At 43.6% G+C, this 23,879-nt stretch overlaps 1 protein-coding gene and 1 non-coding gene across 3 annotated transcripts; both read right to left on the bottom strand.

The window, feature by feature from the left end:
- Nucleotides 1–234: 234 nt before the first annotated feature.
- Nucleotides 235–328, bottom strand: TRNAI-UAU (transfer RNA isoleucine (anticodon UAU)). Its single transcript has 2 exons — nt 291–328; nt 235–270 (listed from the first exon to the last, which is right to left on the bottom strand). It is a non-coding gene; the product is annotated as a tRNA-Ile (tRNA).
- Nucleotides 329–2,989: 2,661 nt separating this feature from the next.
- On the bottom strand, nt 2,990–23,842 carry GPX5 (glutathione peroxidase 5). 2 transcript variants are annotated; one of them, XM_051855065.2, is made up of 5 exons: nt 23,359–23,842; nt 7,599–7,752; nt 5,312–5,429; nt 4,816–4,915; nt 2,990–3,409 (listed from the first exon to the last, which is right to left on the bottom strand). In XM_051855065.2, the coding sequence occupies exons 2-5, from the start codon at nt 7,750–7,752 to the stop codon at nt 3,092–3,094; spliced, it is 690 nt and encodes a 229-aa protein (XP_051711025.2). In that variant the 5' UTR covers nt 23,359–23,842; the 3' UTR covers nt 2,990–3,091. The 2 variants fall into 2 exon arrangements, with proteins under 2 accessions (XP_051711025.2, XP_008260640.2); XM_008262418.4 differs by lacking the exon at nt 23,359–23,842 and adding an exon at nt 11,454–11,652.
- Between the last annotated feature and the right edge of the window lie 37 nt (nt 23,843–23,879).

The raw sequence follows: 23,879 nt of genomic DNA, 5'->3' as shown, positions 1-23,879 counted from the left end.
TGAATACTACGCACGTCTGTTTCAGCAACTGCCAAACACTTGTGAGGTATTGGAAGAAGGCAGGCAGCGAAAAAGAACAGTAGGGAACCTGCTACCCGTGACTTTCAGTAAGGAATTTTAACACAAATGGCAAACGGGTTTCGGGCACCGTGGTGTTACCACAGGGCATTTTCCTATGCAGGTGTAGAAACTTAGGCTCGCTCTCTAAGCTCAAGTGAGCGGGAGCAGTAAAACTGCTCCAGGTGAGGATCGAACTCACAACCTCGGCATCGCTCACAAGCGTACTGTCTTATAAGTACCGCGCGCTAACCGATTGCGCCACTGGAGCCACAGCGTTTACAGGACTTGGGGACATGTACGTAAAGATTTTACAGATAACCAGTACATAGTTTTGTAAAAAATCCTGTTTAAGTTATTATATATTACGAACAAAAACACACCCTCTGATACAAGGCTTGCCTGAGCGCGATTAAAAGCAGCAATTAACAGAACCCCGAATCAGCCGACCCCAGCCTTCCCGCTCACAACACCCAAGTGCTCCAGGGATTGAAGGTTGCAATCAAGGGGATTTTGATTTTCCTCAGACTTTTCTCCTCAATTCAGATTATTTGAAAGCGTCTGAATGAAAAGGAGGCGTGTTGATTGCACATCCGGATTAAGCTGAAAAGGCTGCGTGTCCAACAGGGCTGCCGCTCCTCTCAGGAGCCTGTCTTCCGACGCTTCGAATTCACCGGAGCGCCCCCGCTCGGAGCTCCGCGGACCTCCCTTCTTCAAATGCTCCCTCTGGCTCCAACCCAGTCACTCCCTGCTTTGTTTTTTCAAAATACTTTGCTACCTTGAAATATCCGAAGAGATTGTATTTTCTTCAGAACAACCAGTGTTTTACACGTGTAGCTGGGACACAAGCTAAGTAAAAGAAGTAATACAATTAGACAATTATTTGAACATTTTCTAAAGTGTCATCTTGAGAAATCCATTGTTCACTTTTTTATAATTCATTTTAGAGTTTTTTTTTCCCTCTATGAAAGTTTGCAGGTAAAGATTAGGTATTGTAAAGCATTGTGTTAAAAGTATTAAATAATACAAATAAAATGGCGAGCCATTGATACCTTATTTCCATAATCTATAATATGCCAGGAATTTCTGCTACATTAGCAAGAGTTTTTTTTTCTTTTTTGAAGCAGGAAGCAGCCTCAGTATATTGTGTTGACAGTAATAATTTTATATTTAAGGAAAATGCTCCCAAATCAATGACTCTCCTTATCTAACTCTGCTTCACTCCCCTTGTTCAAGAACCCTTAGAATCTCACCCTCAGATGCTGAGTGGTGACAGGACACAATATTTGTTAGGGCAGAGTTGTTGTCATCAACCAAGAAGGATATGCTACCCCTTAACAAGGAGGGAGGGGCCATTTTTAAAAGCTTTAAGAGGCCTGGGGGATTTGGCTATTCTAATGCATCAGAAGTCTTCATCCAATGTCTCAAGGTTCTATTTAGCAATCAAGCCATGAACCTGACACAGAATTCTATGTTGGGAATTTAACTTTCTTTGGAGCTCTTTCTTTCTTTCTTTCTTTCTTTCTTTCTTTCTTTCTTTCTTTCTTTCTTTCTTTCTTTCTTTCTTTCAAAGATTTACTTATTTGAAAGAGTTATACAGCGAGAGAGAGAGAGAGAGAGATCTTCCATCTGCTGATTCACTCCTCAATTGGCCACAATGGCCGGAGCTACTCTCCAAAGTATCAGCTCCCTCTAACAGGGAGCATCCAATTCTATTACATTATGACTTTCACCTGTTCCCATGTTTCTCAGGCATATATTGTGTCCCATTTGCTAGTGGGTATCCTTCCATCTGTTTACCATGCTAGTTCAGGTTTGATGACAGTTCTATAATCATTCTGCTACTTTGCTCCAGTGGCTGTGTGTGCCCCAACCCCCACCATCGGGTTGTTAGTGAGTTTCCAAAATGTCATCTTAGCATCTTCTTTTTCAGGTCATTTTTGGCACCAACAATTGCAGGTTGAGTTCCCTGGAAAGCAGACTCTAAGACGGAGACTGGTGTTCAGAAAGCTTTCTAGAATATTACCTGAGAATCCACACCTGGGCAGAAGGGACAAAGAAGAGATGCAAGATTTGTCAGAGGGAAAAAGCAAGCTGCAGTGCCAGCCCCCAAAAGGGGCAGCCTACCCTTTGGGAGGGGTCTCTGCGGGCGTCTGGGAAGCTCTGGACTTGACCCTTACACTCCTCAGGGACTGGTCATTTGATGTAGGCTTCCCCAGATGGGGGACACTCTTGGCCTGAGCTAACATCTGAAGAAGAATGACAGCTTAGGAGCCCCGCGGTGACAACCTTTCAAACATCTGGGCATGTAAAAGGAGTCAGGTGGGCAATATACCAGCTGTGGGAGAGGGAGCAGGAGGGGAGAAATAGAGAGTGTGCAAGTACCAGACAGGATTTAAAGACCACCACAGAGCTCTTAGATGCTGCACAACACATTTTATTGGTGACAGTGACAGGGCTGGTTCTAAAGTTGAGGGATCTAGGGTTGGGAGGGGCAAATCCTACCCTTTGAAAGATAAAGGGCATTCCTACCCAGGTCCCCTAACCTTACTGTAGTAAAGATTAGACAATAAGATGGTTGATGTGGAGCAATACAGAGAGGCTCTGGGTCCCACCAGCCTGGAAATACCCACCGTTCATGGGAGGTGATGTTCTTGGTCCCACTCTACCTTAGGGTTCCCGTGGGCAAATGACAAGTTGGTGGGTGATAAAGACATTCAAAAAGAGCAGGAAACTGACAGTCCGTATTTGTCCAAGGGGACAAAACATGTTAGAAAGTAAAACATGTGACTATAACCCCATCACTATTCCTGTACTTCTGGGGTGGAAAGTCAAGGAGGACATTTTTTCTGGTTATGACAGCAGAATGAACCATTCCTGTGGAAGGATGATGAGTATGAATGACTCAATCTGTAACGGAGGTCTAAGAATTTAGGGTTTCCATTCTTTTATTCTTTACCTAGGAGGAACAGTAGCAACCTTCTTAACATAAACACTTGCTGGAGAGCAGAAACTTTGGCAGAATGGAGGTCATTTAGTCAAGTGGATGCCAAGTAGGGGAAAAAATGTGGCGAGAAGCTGGATTTTGTTGTAGTTCTCCTTGGAACAGGTCTTCAGGTGCTTCGTTACCTCCAACTCCACTTTCCTTTTTGGGTTTGGATTGCTTCAGGTAGGCCAGGATGTCTGACTTGACCGTGCTGACTTCAGCCAGGTGGAACCAACGCATGACAGGGACTCCGTCAGGCCCCACCAGGAACTTTTCAAAGTTCCAACGGATGTCATGGACTTCTATGGGTTCCCAGGAGATATGTCTTAATGAGCCCAAAATCCCAGAAGGGTGAGGACAGGAGTGCTGAAACAGAGAGATGGAAAAGACAAACGAGAGCATCATGGCTGCTCTTGGATGATCCAGGCTATTTTCATTCACCAATAACCTACTCCCTCCCTCCCTACGTAGATACTTTAATTTCCTGTCATTCCTAAGAACCCCGTGCATTCTCTGAATCACCATCGTGCCAACTACCAAGAGTGTCACAGATTTTACAGCAAAAGTCTGCTCCCTCTTTTTCCTTCTTCCCATGACCTCATCACAAAATCATGATGCCATGACTAAGATATGTCACCTCTCAATCTTCTACATTCTTTCCTGCAAGGTGAATGACAGAGGTTAGAATGTGTTTTCCCAGGTCTTGGGGGTCCATGGACCAGTTACATTTCATTAAATATCATTTGAAACCAAGATAGAGTTACTAATACAAATTTTACCAAGTAAGAAGAAAACTGAAACACCATCATTTCATCAATTATTTTTTTAAGTAGCCTTGTAAGAATAAACTACATGTGGGTCATCTTAGAATAAAGGGTAGTAGAATAATTCAGACAAGTTGTATTTATAAAACCTTCCTGATACTGACCTATGTTCTTCAATTTACTGGGGATATATAAAAATTTTAACCTAGGGTAATTCCAGTACAAAGTCCAGCATTTAGGAACAATTCACCCAGGGCTAGCACTGGAGTAGCACATAAAGCTGCTGCCTGCAGTGCTGCCATCTCATATAGTGCCATCTCATATGGGCATCGGTTTGAGACTTGGTTGTTCCACTTCTGATCCAGCTCTTTACTCTGGCCTGGGAAAGCAGTAGAAGATAGCCCAAGGAAGTTCCTGACTCCTGGCTTCAGATTGGCCCAGCTCCAGCTGTTGGGGCCATTTGAGGAGTGAGTCAGTGGATGGAAGACCTCTCTATGCCTCTGCCTCTGTCTCTCTGCAATTCTGCCTTTCAAATAAATAAATAAATATTTTAAAAAAGAACAATTAGTGATCTTCAGGATCCTTTTAGTTCTAGCATAAAAATTAGTGTTTAATAAATGATAACTTTCTACATTATTTCTATGTCTCCATTTTCAATATGAATTCATTAAGGGTAGGAACAGTACCATATTCATTTAATACCCTTATTTAGCCTACCTTAAAGATAACAGGTAGTTCATAAATGTACTTTGAATGAATGGATGCCAATGACCAAAACAGGGTAGTCCTAGTAAAGCCGCCACTCCACAGAACTGTCTTCATTACCCATAACCCAAGCTCCATAGGTACTAAGAGGTTAAGCCCACATTCCTATGCTAATCTAGGGAATTCCTCCAAAAAGATCAAGTTCACTTCCAGGCAAGAGCCACGGTGTCCTTTTCCACCACACTAACTCTGGACTGGGAATATTAGGCAAGAGGAAGAGCCTTACCGCAGTACTTCATTTACCTTCAAGAAGGTGAAGACATTCTGTTCTTTTCCACCATTCACATCCCCTTTCTCAAAAAGCTGGAAATTGGGCACAAACCCTTTGCCTGGACGGACATACCTGCAATGAATCAAATGTTCCCAGGAAGCTCAAGCATATAAGGGTAGAAAGAGAAACAAGCTGTGTTGTTTTTTTTTTTTTTTTTTTTTTTTTTTTTTTTTTTACTTTGGGCTCCTGATTGTCTTTATTTTTCCCTGTTCTTCAACCTGTCTCCATTCCTCCAGCCTTTCTGTACCTCTACTCCCCACCATCTGCCTAGGTCATAACCAGAGGTGGAGAAAGAACTTCTGGACATTGTCAGACTCCCAACAGGGCAAGCCAAAGTTAAAATAACCTTGCAGATGCCCTAAATCTACGAATCTGTCATCTACCCAGAAAGTTCCTGACATAGAAGGACCCCTGGAGAAGGAGCAAAGGTAACCGGGGGTCTCCTGCTGGGTGTATGCAGGCACTTACTTGAGCGCAGGAAGAATCTCTGAGTTCTGTCCTGGTTCTTGCTTTCCAAACTGGTTGCATGGAAAACCCAACACGACTAGGCCAAAAGGCTTCAGCTCTTCCTGGAGTGCATTCAGTTCTGCAGGAAGAGAAGGGACAACATGGTGGCCTGCCTAGAGACCCTGCCTTGTAGAGAGAGAGATCCCGGGGTTACCTATGTTGCAGAAAAGGAAGCCAAGGCCCAGGCAGGGGAGTGTCTCTTGACTCAAGGGATTGTTAGTGACATAGTGAAGTTAGACACCAGATCTTCAAATACACTCAAGATCCTGTAATTACAGGGCAGTACTCCCAAACCTGCACCACATCAGAATCGATTAGAGACCCTTCCTTAAAAATCAGTCCCATCTCAGAGAAGTTTTTGATGGGGTCCAGTCATGTTTCTTATTCCAAGTTCAGGTGATCTTTAAACAAAGCCTGGTTGGAACAATGCTGCCCATTAGTTTGCCTTGGTATGTTAACAGAGAGATTAAATCTTTCTTTTTCAAAGGAAAGGACAGGGACCATGAGAACTGAGCTGCTCTTCTGTGCACAGGCTGGTTCGCTCTGAGTGGAATGGAGGTGAACCTGACAGAGGCAAAAGGAACCCAAGAAATTCCAAGTCGAGCTGCCCGGTGTCTTTCAACAGTCCTTGGGATGTTACAGGTGCAATCTACCTAAGCATTCTATATGATCTGCAGAAACATGTGCTTCAACTATCATCCTCCATTGGCCAGGAAGTGGACTAATTTGTCTACTCAGACTTTGACAGTCATTTCTGTTCATCCTTTCTGTGAGAATGCCCTAAAAGATACCAGTCAGTCTCAGATTCAGCTCGGCCACTTGCTGTCTCCTCTTAGCCTTTTAATTAAAAAAAAAAAAAAAAAATAGAAATTGCTTTGCTGTTTCCACAGTTTCTTCAGAACCTCTTTCCATATTCTTCCCTCTTGTTCTCATCATTGCAGGCAAACATTTCCTCCAGGAAAAACACAAGAGCTGAGGAAGCCTGTCTTGGAGTCTTTGGGCAATTATGCCTCAGTTTTCTCATCTGTCACGTACTGAATAGAAACTGAATAAATCTATTTTTAAAATCCCTATTAATTGGTAAATGCATTATGGCTCAATAAATATTAAAAAGAATGAGGGGGCCCAGCGCTATGGCATGGGTAAGGCCCTCCATCTGCAGTGCCAGCATCCCTTATGGGTGCCCGTTTGAGTCCCCGGATGCTCGGCTTCCAATCCAGCTCTCTGCTATGGCCTGGGAAAGCAGTAAAAGATGGCCCAAGTCCTTGGGCCCCTGCACCCACATGGGAGACCTGGAAGAAGCTCCTGGCTCCTGGCTTCAGATTGGCACAGCTTTGGCTGTTGCTGCCGATTGAGGAGTGAACCAGTGGATGGAAGCTCTCTCTCTCTCTCTCTGCCTCTCCTTCTCTCTATATAACTGTGACTTTCAAATAAATAAATAAATCTTTAAAAAATAAATAAAAAGAAAAAAATGAGAGAACAGGCTGAACTTGAAAGAGTTCTATTCAATTAAAAAAAAAGTAGCACATGGTTTTACAACATAATTAACTGGAGGAAAAGGGGAGAAGCAGAAAAAAGAATCTACCCATAAGTTTTAAAAACATGATACTATTGGTCATCTGAAGGAAGGGGAAAGAGGTGAAAAGAAATTTTCCTTTAAACATATTTATTTATTTTGAGTTTTGAGCCTTGAGAATGTATAGCTTCTTCAAAATATATTTAAAAACAAAAGATGGCATGCTTAATTAGATCAAATATATGAAATATATCTGTCTCTGATATAACCCATCCTGTTCATTATTCATAGGCTTTTAAACCAATGGTCTAAATTGTGGAGAGAAAACTTCCTCCTTGAATAATAAACAGGGAGAATTACATCCCTGGGAAGAGTTGAGCGAGCCTGAACAGGGAGTTGAGAAGGAGTATTGCCTCTAGTACAGCCTGCATCACCTGCCTTAACCCAGACAAATGTCACCCCAGGTCTGAAGTTCCTTTTCCCCTTTGCTTGTTACTCTAATTCCTCCTAGAAAAGTCTCGAAAACATGGATCCTCTCTTTTGTCGTTGCCAAGGAAACTTCTGTAATCTTCTGAGAGAATTTTGGTTCGGGGAGCAGAATCTCAGGCAAAGCAATTGCAAGGCTCAAGGAAGAGGTCAGCAAATTTTTCCCCCATTAAGTGGCCAGATAAAAAGTATCTCAGGCTTTACGGCCCATATGTTACCACTACTCATACAGCTTTAAATTCTTACCAGGATATTGAGAGGTCAGTGCACAGTAGGTGGCCACGTTGACAAAGAGGACGTATTTTCCCACATACTGCTTGAACTGGATGCGTTGCTTTCCATTAAGAGTGAATGCCTCATAATTGTAGATGGTGCCTTTCACATCTTTGTAACAATTCATCTGGAAGATTTTTATAATGGTAATATTAGTAACAACTATTCCTCACATCTTGGTAATCTTTCAAAGCACTTGGAGAATAATAGATATGTGAAATGACTTCAAAAAGCTCATAGAAATGGAATTAAATAATTTTTTTAAGATTTATTTATTTATTTGAAAAGAAGAGTGACAGAGAGAAGAAGAAAGAGAGGGGGAGAAAGGGGGACAGAAAGGGAGAGGAAGAGAGAGAGAGAGAGAGAGAGAGAGAGAAATAGAAGTCTTTTCTCTGCTGGCACCAGCTAGGGCTGGTCCAGGCCAAAGCCAGACGCCTGAAGCTCCAGCCGGGTCTCCCACCTGAGTATCAGAAGTGCAAGTCCTTGGGCCATCCTCTGTTGCTTTCCCAGGCACATTAGTAGGCAGCTGATTTGGAAAAGGAGCAACCCAGAACTAGCTTTGCAATGTGGGATGCTGCCATTACAGGCAGCAACTTAGCCCACTGCACCCACAATGCAGGTCCCAAGATCATTTTGATACAAATTCATACACAGTTTTTTCCTAGCAAGCACTTTTCATATACTTTTTGAAGACCTCTCATATGCATGTATTTAAAAAGTTTTTGTACCAAAACAAGCATCTTTGAATTCCATTTCCATGAATTTTTTTGAAGTATTCTTGTATTAAATGAGACTGACAAAACAAGCAAGAACTGTATAAGGTATCAGTGACAAGACTGTTAAAAATCTAATGTGGTGTTTTTTTGTTTTGTTTTGCTTTTTGAGCAACAAGTAGTCAAGCCTGTTCCTATTACACTGGCAAGGATACCGAGAAAAGCAAGGCTACGTGGAAAAGAGTGGAATGCCATGACCTGGGAGTAAGGGCCACACATTGTTTTTCTTTTCTCTTTTTAAAGATTTATTTATTTATCTGAAAGTCATAGTTACACAGAGAGAGAGGAAAGGGAAAGAAAGAGAGAGAGAGAGAGAGAGAGAGAGGTCTTCTATCCACACGTTCTGTGAAAATGAGGCTACACTGTGGCTTTGGATTGAAGGCATCCTACCTGTCTTAGACAAAGACAGGTTTTAAATTGCTGATATAGCTGATGTATTTCGGGAAGGCCTAGTTACTTCTCTTTCCATAGGTTTTTTAACTTACTTTCTTTTTTAAAATATTTATTTTTTTATTTGAAAGGCAGAGGCAGAGAGAGAGAGAGAGAGAGAGAGAGAGATCTCCCAACCACTGGTTCACTCCCCAAATGACCGCAATGGCTAGAGCTGAGCTGATCTGAAGCCAGGCTCGGAAGCCAGGAGCCAGAAGCTACTTCCAGGTCTCCCACACAGGTGCAGGAGCCCAAAGACTTGGGCCATCTTCTACTGCTTTCCCAGTCCACAGCAGAGAGCTGATGGGAAGTAGAGCAGCCAGGTCTCGAACTGGTGCCCATATGGGATGCTGGCACTGCAGGTGGCAGCTTTATCCACCACGCCATGGCGCCAGCCATTACCTGATTTTTTAACCCACTTATCAGCATGCTAGAGTGGAAGGAACTCCGGCCTGTGAATCAGAAACCAGCTCTATTGTTAAATTTCTTTGTGAACCTGAGCAGTTCTCATCAATGGCCCTTAGTTTCCCCATGAATGAAACGAATGTATTCATCTAGATTCCTATTAGACCCTCAAGGGACTTTTCAAGTTTAACATTCTAAAATCCAGTATCATCCCTGCCTTGCATAGTTTTCTCTCCCTTGCCTCTCACTCAGATGATACTCTTGCAAATCAATATTGTGAAAATCCAGGGCCGACGCTGTGGCGTAGTGGCATCCCATGTGGGCGCTGGTTCGAGACCCGGCTGCTCCACTTCCCATCCAGCTACAGGGCGTATCAAACAGGAAGTATGAAAAAGAAGCTATATGTCCAAACCATCCAGTTAGACAAAGCAAGGGGGAACTGGCTAGAGAAAGAAAGCCATTTTCTGATAAGGAAGGTCCAGACTGAAACTAAGATTAAATTAGACTTCCAGGAAAAGTGGTGGAATGGAAAGGATTTTGGTCAAACACCATCTGCCCTTGCCTAGAGAAGGAGGAACACAAAACCAAACCAAACCCAACTTTTCCAACCCCGTAAGTCCACTAATTCTGTCAGCTGCACCCAGATTGTAGCTACTCAGTCTGGAATCTGGGGAAGGAAGAAAGTCTCTTTATGGAGGTTCTCTGTGGTTTGGATGTTACTTTGGGGGCTTAGTGGGAGGTTCTTCATTAAATTGTGCAGGTGCCTTCTAGAGTTTAAGGTATTTCTCAAGGAACCCTGGGTCATTCTCATGAGAAGATTGGTATAAAAGCCAGCGCTTCCCTCTGGAGTTGCTCTCTGGCTTCCTGTATCAAAATGTGATTTCTTCCTCCCACAAGTGCTCCCACCATTTTGTGTTATGCTCTTTGTCATTTTAGCCTCCAAAACCTTTTTTTGTCACATGTAGCCTCACTCATATTTGATTATGGCAGTTAATGACTGGCTACTGATTTTGTAACTTTTCCTAAAATGTTATACTCATGCACTCACCAACAAAACTGACACATACAAAGAAAACATTAAATGAAAGCATCCATTCCTATCCCTATGAAAACTGGTTCAAAAATAAATATTTTTAAGAATTTGATTTTTTTGTAACTGCAATGAAAATTATGTTGGGTAGAGTATATAGGAGCTTATTTCTAACATTGATTGCTATTGCAAAATTATTAGATCTGTGTGAAATGTCTCCAACACTCTAGACCCAGCTTCTATTAAGCAAATTCTACAGCTGGAGTCTCCACACACATTCAGGCAGCACTAGGCAACACAAAAATCAAATCATTTCTGAAAAGTCTTCCAGGAAATGGACTAATTTATTTTAGAGCCAGGGACTGGGGGGAAGGGACTCACCTGAGCTCCCTTTTTTAGAACACACTATAGGCATTGGAATTGTGTGCTCACCCACTCATAAGGTAGAATCTGTTGCCCACAAAATTATAATAAGAAGCCAGAGACTAACCAAGGTGAAGTGACTCCAAGGCCAAACGGTGGCAACCTGCTATGTGCAGGAAAGTTTGGTTGCCCCTAACTTTATAATTCAAAAGGTGTCATTCATCACTCTCCTCCCTGAATTTCCCTGTTTACTGCCATACCTATACGTTTCTTCAATAAACAGCTGAGTCATGAATTGGGGCTAGAACTAAGGCCAGAATCCAAGACACCGGACTTCAAATCCAGTTGCTGTAGGCCTCGAACTATGTTTTCCATGAGTCTGTTGTTTCTCTGATACGTCTCCGACTTTCTCTATCCCTAAAACTTCCACATTGGCTTTTTTTTTTCCCTCCTCCCCCTGGGTTTTTTGCTGAGTGGTAACTGAAATGACTTAGCTCAGTCTCTCTTCACACCGGGATCCCTACCTACACAGACCTTGACTGGTGCATAGCTCAGACCCAGCTCTGATGCAGACACGGATGTGACTGCCCTGACACTTGGAGAACGAGGGGAGAAAGGACCACAGTAAGGAGACCCTTTTCTCCTTACACATATTCAGCTCAAAGAACGCCCATTTACAAGAGCAAGAAGATTCAAGGAGAAGGGAAGAAAAGTCCCTGGGACCCCACAAAGAAGAAAACAAAGGTTGGATTTTTTGCAAGGACTGGAGGGAAAGGCCTAGATGCAGTACAGAAGCAGCTGCACCCTCTCTGAGGCTGGCTCACTCACCTTCATCTTCTCTGGCTTGGAATCTGTCAGCACTAAGCCAGCCAGGAGAAAGGGGACAAGATGGGAGGCTCTTAATTGTGCAGCCATGACTACTGTTTGCAGATCCATAGTGTGTGAGGTCCTCGACCTCCTCTGTGGTCATCTGATGCCTGGGCAGAAAGTAGCCCAAGCCCACACAGGCCAATCCCCGGGCGCAGGCTCCCTGCCACTCCAGCGGGGCTTGAGGATGATAGAGTTCAGACCACATCCTGACCCACGCACACCCCCGGGAGCGCTCAGAGCTCACCAGTGCGATGAGGACCTGGGCCTCCTACCAATTCTGACAGTCTTTAATGATGATTGTCTTTCCTGAGGGGACTGCAGTGGCTTGGTGCTGACTCAGCCTCCCAATATTCCTAATATTATTGTTTGAGATCTAAATATATATATATATATATATATATCTCAAAGACTAGACCAACTAAGAAAGCTGGGAGAAAATTGGTCTGAGTCGGGGAATGTTCACAATCTATGTGAAGGCGATGAGTTACTATGTTCATTATACAAATGCTTTCAAGTGCATGTAAATCAACAAGAAAAAACTATCAGACCACAAGAAAAATGGGCACTAGACAGGAAACCAAACAGCATTTGTGGTAGGATACAATGTTCTCCTTCTCCAGTAATCAGAGGACTATAAATAAAAAAAGGTGCATTCTGTATTTATCAGATTGGCAAAAGATGAAAGGAATGGTGGTACCCAGCCTGGGTGCAGCGTGGTACTGGATGTTCTTCCACACCAGGAGGAGGATGCAAAGTACAAACAGTGGCAACTTTTTGAAGGAGAATCTGCCATTCTGAATGTACTGATTTTTAAAGTGAATAACTTTTTCTGAACTTTTTTATTTTGAACTAATTATAAATTTGTAGGAATCTTCAGGCAGGCTTCATCATCTCCCAGAAGCCCCAGGGCCACAGAAGAATCATGGTTCCTCTAAGAATAAAGATGCTTTGCCTCTCAAGCCGCATACAAGCTTCATCCACTCAGTGGTAGTTTCCAATGACGAATAGTTCTGGCTAAAATTATGGAGTAGTGGAGGAATGCAGACCTGGAGCCCTAAGAATTTCTGGGCTTTTCATATAAATAACATATTTAATCCCAACTCACCTCATGCGAGGGTGGCCAAGACCTTCCTCCCTCTTGTCTGGTTTTGTCTTTTGGACCATAAGTGCTAATGTTTGAGCTAATCCTGCTCCTACATTCATAATCATTTTCCCTTGCAAGTACCCTTCTCTCTTACATTTTATCTCCTTTGATTCCCAACCCCTTCCCTTCACCATACCATTGTATTCAGCATACTTAATGTGCATTTTGTTTATATTCTTGACAAATCTGTGCATTTTTCATCAAGTTAATATCACCTAGAATTGATTAAAAACTTAATCACTCCGGGCCAGCACTGTGGTTCACTTGGTTAATCCTCCGCCTGAAGCGCCGGCATCCCATATGGGCACCGGTTCTAGTCCCGGTTGCTCCTCTTCCAGTCCAGCTCTCTGCTGTGGCCAGGGAGGGCAGTGGAGGATGGCCTAAGTGCTTGGGCCCTGCACCCGCATGGGAGACCAGGAGGAAGCACCTGGCTCCTGGCTTCGATCGGTATAGCTCTGGCTGTGGTGGGCATTTGGGGGGTGAACCAATGGAGGGAAGATCTTTCTCTCTGTCTCTCTCACTATCTAACTCTGCCAAATAAATTATTAAAAAATTTAATAACTCACATTCCCCCCCTCCCAATTTGGGCCTTCAAAAAGTGGGATTAAATTCTTAAATTTATGGTATTTTATCTTCCTTAGTCTGTGCAAGGATTTTCTTATTATATAATTTATTCAAACTTTTGTCCCAAATCCATTTATTCAAATGTTTGTCCTAAATCCACTCCCATTTGCCTGCCTCTCAGGGAGCAGAAGTGGCAATAAAACTTATTACAGACTTGGCAACCTTATGCTGTAACTAAATATTTGATCACGTTATCACCTATGATAACTTAGGCAGCAAAATGATAACCACAAGGGCAAGCATTGGGGTGCAGTGGCTGTTCCTAATGCTTTAGAACAACAAGAAAGGGGTGGATTCAGAAACTCCCGGGCTCTAACGAAATAACAAAGAGACGCTGAAAAATCCGTGGATTAGTCAACAAGCTGGAGTTTGTTTCCATTTATCCCTCCCGCTTTCCTGCCCTTCCTCTCACAGGATTTGCACTGCTGGCTTAGCTTTGCTGGTTCCTTTCCAACCAGCAGCCCCCACCAGCTCTGCCTCTTCCAGGGTCACACAAAAAGCTGCCTTCACCGCCTTAAAAACCCAAGTCTGATCGGGATTTAATTCTCAGGGCTAGTGGAGTCTGGGCATTCATGAGCTCTCTGAGAAAACAGAAGCTTTGTGTTACCCTTGGACCTCTGATCTCTTCTCAGAGGCTTCTAATCTAGGGACAGGAGCCCAGAACAAAGACAGCCGCCCCAGCCACAAATCTCCCAAAGCTCTTTAGGCCTCCAGCTTTCCTGCTGGCTCTCCTGAGCGCCCTGCTCTGTCTGAGTTCAAACAGTCACCAGGAGTAGAATATCAAGCCCCAGACACACTTCCCTTCCTCATCCTTCCCAAGCTAAATGCTCTTGGGAAAGTTGCCCTCTTGACTCCACTCCTCCTGTGTAAGATTGGGAGAATCACATGAGCCTCACCGCGCTAACTTGTAAAAAATAAAAACAATTATTTGCGTAAACTCTTCACACTGAGCCTGACCCAAGGTAAATAGCCCCTGTCAATCTAACAGATGTAGAAATTGACACTCAGATAGAAAACTCATTTAGTCAACGTCACGTGTCTGTGTTGGTAGACTTACTACATACCGTCCCCTGATGTTATAAATTCTTTGATTTCCACCCTATCTTTGCTCATCACACAAACGCTAACTTCTAAACTGGAAGAGAATCGTTCAACAGACACTCCACCTTGATGGGCCAACTGTGCTAACTTTGAGATGCCACCTCCCTTGCTTTAGGTTATCTATCGTGATCAGAGAGAAATCCTGACATGTCCTAAATTTAATTACAAGTAAGACAGGATGGAATAGGACTCACTAATTCTTTGATTTCCACCCTATCTTTGCTCATCACACAAACGCTAACTTCTAAACTGGAAGAGAATCGTTCAACAGACACTCCACCTTGATGGGCAGACACATGGGCCTACCATCCGGGTCTTTCCAGTCTCTGCGTCCTGCTTTCCCAGTTCCCCTGGCAGCAAGAACTCATCTGGGGAGCTCGGGTTCAGAGGGAGGCCACAGAGAAGACCGCGCACGTCACATCCCCAGGGCGGTTTCTCCGGGTGCTGCTCCTCTTCGGGCCTCTCCCCAGAGCCACGCGTCTTTCTTTCCCAAAGGGTGAACCTATCTTCTTCCTGTCTTCTCTCTTCTAGGCTTTCCCCCTTCAACGCTTTTTTCTTCCACCCCACAGGAAACCCCACCCGTCTATCTGAAGGTATCCCTTCACCGATAAAGAGCCGCTGATGATAACAACTTTACTGCGGCCTCAACTCCAGGATCTGCAGCCTGGCATCAAGGCTCTGCTGGCATGCTGTCGCCTCCTTCCTAGTCTTCCCTCTCCATAGCTCCTCCTGCGAATGAATCTCTCAGATGAGCTGAAGCTTTTGCTTTCTTCAAAGTACAACTGTTTGGATTAGATTCTTGATCCTGGAGGCCAACTGTGCTAACTTTGAGATGCCACCTCCCTTGCTTTAGGTTATCTATCGTGATCAGAGAGAAATCCTGACATGTCCTAAATTTAATTACAAGTAAGACAGGATGGAATAGGACTCACTAAACCTAGCCCCTCTTAACCTAATTATCGATCCAGCTCCAGCTCCAAACCAATCAGGAACAAGGAACAGCCAAATCCTAAAGGGAAAAAAAAAAAAAAATACCACTACCCTGCCAGGGTCTTCCCTGACCTGCACACATGCCCAGGAGAGCCTAACGTGACCTCTATAGGACCTTCTTGTGTGGTGGTTTTGAGCAACCTCACCATTCTGAGTATGTTGTGTGCAAAACACCGATAGCACCTGCACAAAAACACCAAGCTGGGCACAAGCTGAAATGTTGCAATGTTGTTTGTCAAGGAGGATTCGCCAGAACTCCAGGCTGGATGCACATCAAAGCGCTGTGCCCTGAGTGGGAACCGCCACGCCTTCCCAGGGCAATAGAAGTGCCCGTTCAGCTCCTGTCCGGGAGCCAGTTGGGGAAACCTATTCCCACAAGCTCTCTCCTTTGTGCTCAAGCTTATGCCTCAATAAACCTTGTCTGGGTTGCACATCAGCACTTATCATTTTCTATTTGCAAGTAAGCTGAAGAATGTGGAGTTGATAACACAAGGACCAGAGAATACAGAGGAGAGATGGAGGTAGTTAGTCAGTTAACATCTACCCACTGAGAACATCAAACAACCATTTCATACATCTGAGTGTGTGTTAAAATCCCAAGTTGCTCAGACCCCGTAGGCACCACCACATCCCGCTTGCAGCCAATCTGGAAGCGGTAATTACTTCTTCAGACAGTCCTATCCCAGTGCTTTCCCGTCTGCTTCACCTAATCTCACCCCTCTTATCTATAGCTGAAGCAACTTCAATGTGAGAATGGAGTTTAAAACCAGAAAAGATTGAGGATCACTAAAAATCCCCAGCCCAGGGGAAAATGAAGCTCCGAGACCCTAGTTAGTCATGTAAGACCCTGAAGTATTGGTTAATCCTTGCCAGCTAGCTCAAGCCATTTGGACAATAAATAACTCAGATATTGCACATGTTCCTGCTTATTAATATTTCTCTTGAATGTTTATCATAAGTAAGCAACAGCAGCTTGTGTTATGTTTTTGTTTTTAAAGATTTATTAGTTTGTTGACAGGCAAAACATCAGAGAGAGAAGGAGAGACAGAGAAAGAGTGAAATTCTCCATCCTCTGGTTCACTTTCTATATGACCACAATGGTCAGGACTGGGCCAGGCAAAAGCCGGGGCCAGGAACTCCCTCCAGGCCACATGGATGACAGGGGACCAAGCACTTGCACCATCATTGGATAGATTAGAAGTGGGGAAGCCAGAACTCCAACCGGCACTCTGGTAAGGGATGCTGGCATGACAAGCAGTGCTTAACCCACCGAGCCACCTTGCCTGCCTGTTGTGCTGTTTTTGTTAATGTAATTGAAATAAGCAATTTATGATAACCCCCCTTTGTTCCTCTTTTTTTTTTTTCTGTCTATATATTCAAGTTGCTCAGATGCCATTTTTTTTAGTTTAGGTTTATTTTTATTTATTTTTAAAAATGTATTTATTTGAAAGGCAGAATGACAGTGAGAGAAAGGAGAGAGAGAGGGAGAAAGAGATCTTCCATTCACTGGCTTACGCCTCAAATACTAGCAACAACCAAGGCTAGGACAGGCCAAAGCCATGAGCCAGGAAATCCATCCAGGTCTCCCAAATGAGTGCCAGGAATCCAAGTACTTGGACCATCATACACTGCCTAGCAGGAAGCTGGATCAAGAGCCAGGACTCAAAGCAGGCACTACACTATGGGTTGGCAGTCACCCCAAGCAGCAACTTAACCCACGAGCCACAGTGCCCACCCCTCAGAGGCCATTTGGGAGCACTTATTCTTGGCAGCCAGAATGTATGTTTCTCAGCCAGCCATACTCAATTTGGCTTGAGTAAACACCTTTATTTCCACATTTGATATGCCTCCACTTGCTTTCTATGATGACAAATGTAAGTAAATTTCTTTTCTTAAATTTTTGTTATATAAATACTCTTGGTCTCTAAGCTGTAGGTCCTGCAAAGATTGTTCCAACTGTTTTCTAGCCTTGCTGCAAATGATTACACAATTTCATTATATCTATGTGTATGTGTGTTTATTTAGATGTATGTGTGTGTGTGTGTGTGTGTGTGTGTGACAGAGAATTCTCACTGCAAGTCAGAAACTGCAATTTTACCAAGTTTGACCAAACAAGATTTGAGGAGGAAATGTTTGCAACCTAAACCATAGATCAAAGTTGAAAAGCCAATCCAGGCCTAAATTGAAGTTTGAGATCTCTCACTTCAGGACTTTAAAATTCACGTATTATAAACAGTTCATGATCCTAAACATAGCGGGAGACTAGGGTGGAAAAAAATCAGTATGTCTCAAGCACTGCCTTTCTTCCTAATCAGTCTCCAATTCTTTCTTGAGGTGGAATTCTTGCAAAGATAGATTTCTTGTGTAAGTTCACATAGCTAACCAGTGGCAGTTTAGAAATAGAAATGGAATTATTCACAATCCCTATTGGAGCCCGGGTAATGACTTAATCCTGTCTGAAGTTCAATACCTATCTGAAATTCAAAATCAATAGATTTCTTGGTTTTGGTTCCTTATCATAAAGGAAATGGATCTGATTCCTTCTAAGATGCTATATACTTTATCCTAGACTTAAATGGCAGCACCTGCAACCACTCACGCCTGATTTACTGGCGTTTTTCCCCCTTTGGTTGTACTTGACTGTATTCCCTGAATCAGTCAGTCTCACTTGCACTCGGCACCCTCTCCCTTTCTCATTCAGATCTTGAGTCTGGATTGTAAGTATGAAGCAGGAAATCCACTCAGAGTCTGCCATTTTAAGGTGATATCAACTATATTTACATTGGATTGACGGTTCAAAAAGCTTCTTTTACATCAACAATTTCATTTAGCCCTCTCTCACCATCATCCAATTACCAAAGTAGAAGAGGCATCATTAGTTCAAATTTGCAATGGAAAAATGAATTCAGAAAGGGACAGTGGGGGCAGGCATTGTGGCTTAGACATAAGGAATCACTTCTTGTGATGCCTGCATCCCCTATTGGAGCGCCAGTTTGAGTCCCAGTTTCTCTGCTTCCAATCTAGCTTTCTGTGACTGTTCTCCCTGGGAGGCAGCAGGTGACAGCTCAGGTACTTGGATCCCTGCCACCCAGAAGGGAGATCCACATAGAGTCCTTGGCTCCCTGCTTTCACCTGGCCCAGTCCTGGCTATTGAGGGCACTTGGGCAGTAAACCCTCAAATGAAAGATTTCTCTCCACCTGTCTCTCTTTCTCTGTCTCTCTGCTTTTCAAATAAAAATTTAAATAAATAAAATTTTAAATAAATAGGTTAAAAAGAAAGTAAAAGTGACTGTGAAAAAGTCTCATAATAGTGTAGACTTTGACTATGATCTTGCGATTTTATTTTACATCTACTTGTCTCTCCACCCTCTGGGCTCCATTCTCCATATGTATGTTTTGAAATGCAGGAAAGTTCTAGAGAGATGACTAACTGTACTTTCGCATCTAACTCTTGGAGGTTGGGGTGGGGAGGTGATGAGAGGACTAATGTGTACTCCCCTAGGCTGTGTTCTTTTCTATCACACCTGCCTTGATGGGCTGGTGAGGATGTGGGGGAAACACCACAGTGTCCATGTCCATTCAAAAGCAGATTCCTCCTACCTAGAAATTCTCTGGGGGCCGGCGCTGTGGCGTAGCAGGTAAAGCCACCGCCGCAGTGCCGTTATCTTATATGGGCGCCAGTTTAAGTTCTGGCTGCTCCACTTCTGATCCAGCTCTCTGCTACGGTCTGGGAAAGCAGTGGAAGATGGCTCAAGTCCTTAGACCCCCTGCACCTGTGTGGGAGACCCGGAAGAAGTTCCTGGCTCCTGGCTTCGGATTGGCACAGCTCCGGCCATTGCAGCCAACTGGGGAGTGAATCAGTGGATGGAAGACCTCTCTCTCTCTCTCTCTCTGTGCCTCTCCTTCTCTCTGTGTAACTCTGACTTTCAAATAAATAAAGAAAATAAAGAAATTTTCTGGTCTATGACTCAGGCCCTTACTGATCTCAGGAAACAAATAAATATGCTCCATACCAGCAATACACTGAAGCTTCCTTGGGAACCCAATTAGGCAGTCCTCAACAGACTACAAACAAGGAGATAAAGATTTCTAAAGCTCTGTAACATTTCCTTGCTGGAATGCTAAGTGGAATCATACTTACAGAAAACTTATGGGAATACTATGTAAATCAGTGTGACATCTCCCAAGGCTTCGACCAGGGTTGATCACGTTACTTCACTCTCTGCTTCCATTAAGCTTTATGATCTCTGTTCTGACGGGAGAAGCTTCATTGTCTCCATATGGTGAGACTTCCAGGACCGGGCTTTCGCCTACCTTTCCTGCTATACCCCCACCCATAGCTCTTGTATTGTGCATCAATTTCTTGCCTGTACTCATGTTTCCTTGGAAACGAGAAAGGGAAAGAAAAAGGAAATCAGTCTTTCTATTCTCATTAATTTAAGAGCACAAAACTCCTTTTATGATGTCACTGCATCTTTGACATTTCTGTGAATAATCTTGAAAATTCTCTCTTCACACAACACCAAAGTTCAGTTTTATCATTTCTTGTGAAAATTTATAGAAATGAATTTATTTTATGTTGATATTTTATCTAGCAACTTCTCTACTAAAGTAATTACAATCGTTTATTGCTAATTTCTTTTCAAAGTATGTGCTCACAACACATACTGACATTTTCGTTCATTTGTTTCTAATCTGTGAACATTTGATTTCCTTTTCTTGCCTTCAACTCAATGGCTAAGTCTGCCAATACAATATTGAACTAAAATAGTAATGGACTTATCCTTTCAAGGAATATCATTTTAAGGGGTAGTGATTTAATATTTCACTATTAAGTATGAAACTGGCTGTTGACTTGTGTTAGACACTCTTCTATTCTTGATTTGCTGTGAATTAAGATAGCAGTCAATGCTGAATTTTATCATACACATATGATGCATATATTGTGATGATTTTGTGATATTACTTATTTTGTTAAAATGGCATATTAATTGCTTAATTTATGAAGCCACAGCACTGGCCCCTGACTACAGATCTTGAGACTTCTCAGTCTCTATATTCACATGAATCAGTTCTTTCTACTCTTCTCTCTCTCTGTCATCCCAACTTGATCTATCTAGAGAGGAGAAAGGGAAATCAGATAGAACACTATACTGTCTCTAAACTGAAACTCACTTGCCTGTGTATTTCCCAGAGTTTCCTAGAATTGCCATACCAAAGTGTGATGACTAGATGACTTAGAAAAACAGAAACTTTTTGGTCCACCATTCTGGAGGCCATAAGTCTAAAATCAAGGTATCAGCAGAGATATGTTCTCCCTGAAACCTATAGAGAAATATCTTTCCCCATCTCTTCCAGTTTCTTGTAGCCATAGGTGTTCCTTGACTTATGGCAGCAGTATCTGTCTTTTTTTTTTTTTTTTTTTTTTTGACAGGCAGAGTGGATAGTGAGAGAGACAGAGAGAAAGGTCTTCCTTTTGCCATTGGTTCACCCTCCAATGGCCGCCATGGCTGGCACGCTGCAGCCGGCGCACTGCACTGATCCAAAGGCAGGAGCCAGGTGCGTCTCCTGGTCTCCCATGGGGTGCAGGGACCAAGCACTTGGGCCATCCTCCACTGCCTTCCTGGGCCACAGCAGAGAGCATGCAGTATCTGTTTTAACATGGTACCACCCCTGGTCTCTGTACCTTCACATCTCTGTCTTTCTATAAGTACCAGTCATTTTCAATTAGGGACCCACCCTACTCCAGTATGACCTCCTCTTAGCTACATTGGCAACGATCATATCTTCAAGTAAGATCACATTCTCCCATGCATGCTGGGGTTAGGATTTCAACAAATCATCAACACATCTGACCTTGTGCAAATTATTTTTCTTCCTGGGAATCCTGTTTATGTATCTAAACTGCTTTTTGTTGATCAGGCAAATGAGGCAATGGTGGAGACAAATTCATCTGTTTTTATTATCCTTCTCTGTACCATTCCATGAACTATTTGTAAAAGGCAGTAAAATTGACTTGAGCACAAATTTTAAGGGCTGATCGCGCTCATTAGGCACCTGATTTGAGATTCAGGCCTCAAAGAGTTATCTCTGAAGTCTAGTTTGATAAAATTGTATACATCACTTTGAATAGAAATATGTAATTTATGTACTAAAAAATCTTCCAGAAATAGTCCCAAAGTACTGACTCAGATTTGACCTACTATATGTCAAGAATCAGCACTTAGGTAGATTTAGGGTGATGAAGACAGTTCTGTCTGAGACCCAGCATTTATGGAAGGAATGGTATATCTGGAAGTCTGGCTGATGTCAGTCAGGAAGGACCTTGGGTGCCCCACAGGAGACTTCCAAATTAAAAGGGTAAACATTCAGGAGAGATCAGAGCATTTTTAACACAAGTGATGTCAACAAAACTGAACCGCAGCAAAATCATGGAGGCAGCGTGTGGAGGAAGGATAGACTAGAAAAGATCTCAGATGGAAGGAGACAAATGGAGGCAAGTGAGCACAGTCAGATTCCAAGTGGAGAGGGCTCTGTCAAACCTGACAGATGGAGCTGGGAAGGCTATGAAGGGAGGGGTCTCACACCAGGTTGGCCTGCTAGCTGGAACTACCACAGGGTCAGCTTGCAGCACAAGGACAGCTAACCACCTAAACAAGAACACTTACTCAACAAAACAGACTGATGACGTAGGACTCGTTTTACTAAGTAGCTGCAACCATCCGCTGATCAGAGCTCACCAGCTCTCCCCGACACCACCAGTGCCAGTGTGCTTGCTTTCAACACACCACACTTAGCTTTTCTCTGTCCCTAATAGAACTCCAACCTTTCTCTTGTTCCGTGGACTTACCAGTTCAGTGCATGTATTTCCTAGCCCACAATCCTTTTATTTGTGTATTCTCAATAAACAAAAGTTGCTTTATCAGAGATTTACTTGTATTTCTTTTTGTTTGACAGGAATGAATGAAAAATTTCTAGGAGATAATGGGGGATCAATGTCTCCAGCTGAGGGTAGGTGCAGGGGAACTGTAGACCCGTGACACTTTCAGATGGACCAGGAACATCAAGCAACAGCCTTGCTTCCTCCCATTCACTGTGTGCTCCTGTACCTCCACTTCTCATTGCTGGAGAGTTCCAAGGTGCTCAAAAGCTTATTAGAAATGGGGGGGGGGGCATCGAAAACCTAAGAAGTTCAAGTTTGCAGTAATTCTATGAATTGTAAAAGATCTCCTCACCTCTCAAGGTGAGCAAGTATAAGTTGTCTCAGACAGAACAGATCTACTCACAACAATGGGTGATGTATATGGGACCGGAGCAAAGGCTCTGGAGTGGAAATTAGAAGTTTGCCTTCATTTCGCTACCTCTTACTAACCTGTGACTTTTGATATCGGGGATTTGCTCTCTCTCTCTCTCTCTCTCTCTCTCTCTCTCTCTGAGTACATTTCTAGTTGCTTCCCTGTGTCAGGGCCTAGACTTCATGCTTTATTGTCACATTTCACTTTCATAGCATCCTTACTAGGTAGATCATATTACGACCCTGATTGTGCAGGTGAGAAAACTAGAGAAACAGACATTGCCCTTCTCAGGGTCAAGGAGCTCGTCAGTGGCAGAGGCGGCTGCTGAACTCTGGCGTCTGCAGCCTCCGCCTCCAAGCTGCACCCATTCTTGCGCTGACATCAGCAGAAGGTGGAAGAGCCTGGGAGGGTGCGGCTCCCGACTCCAAGAGGGGAGCTTTCTGCATGACTTCCCTGAAAGCCTTGGGGACATTCGTGGCTGGATCAGGTATCAGCCCTGAAGCCACCACAGATTACAGGTTCTTCAGAAGAGCTCCCAAGTCTAAGATAAAGAAAAGCTTGTCTTCCAGAAGAGGTTACAGGAACTTGACCCCCCCCCCCCACTTCAGTTCCAAGTGGCAGAGAGAGCCTTTTGTGTGAACCTGTAAAGGCAGGGCAGAAGGGAACTGCTGAATGACAAGGAGCTTAGAACTGGGGAGGAAGAACTTACCAGTTCGATGAACAAAGAGGTTTCACAAACCTGAGCCGGCTGTGAAAACCAGACAGACGGAAGCAAAATGGTAGAGGAGGTAGCCAGGGAAAACAACCCCACGCGTCCTCACACGTCCACGTATTTCCCAACAACTCTCTGGTTATGGTGCCAGTGTCACAGTAAACAGGTTTATGGACTAAGCAGGGGAGAGATGATTACAATTATTTACAGAGGAAGAAACTCGAGCCCAGGGAAGCTCCCTCGGCTCGTGGTTTAGTTTTCTGCTTAGTAACTCCACTGTGTGGCCCCGCATGCCTCCTTGGCACTGCTCCTGCCTTAGCAAACCCTTTTGCAGGGGACACATTGGCCAGCGAAGTGTCTGACACACTCAGTCTCCCACAGCTGGACTGCATAATGAGAAAGTCCAGCGCTGTATTGAAAGGACAAGGGATAAATGGTCACCGAGCCCGCCAGGCTCTGCTTCGGTGGTGGCGGTGGCGGTGGCGCTCTAGTTCCCGGATGTGGAGCCAGCACCTGAG

Source organism: Oryctolagus cuniculus, chromosome 5, assembly GCF_964237555.1.
Source record: "Oryctolagus cuniculus chromosome 5, mOryCun1.1, whole genome shotgun sequence".
Taxonomy (NCBI): Eukaryota; Metazoa; Chordata; class Mammalia; order Lagomorpha; family Leporidae; genus Oryctolagus; species Oryctolagus cuniculus.
Note: the sequence above shows the minus strand (reverse complement) of the source record. Positions and strands in the feature narration are given on the sequence as shown.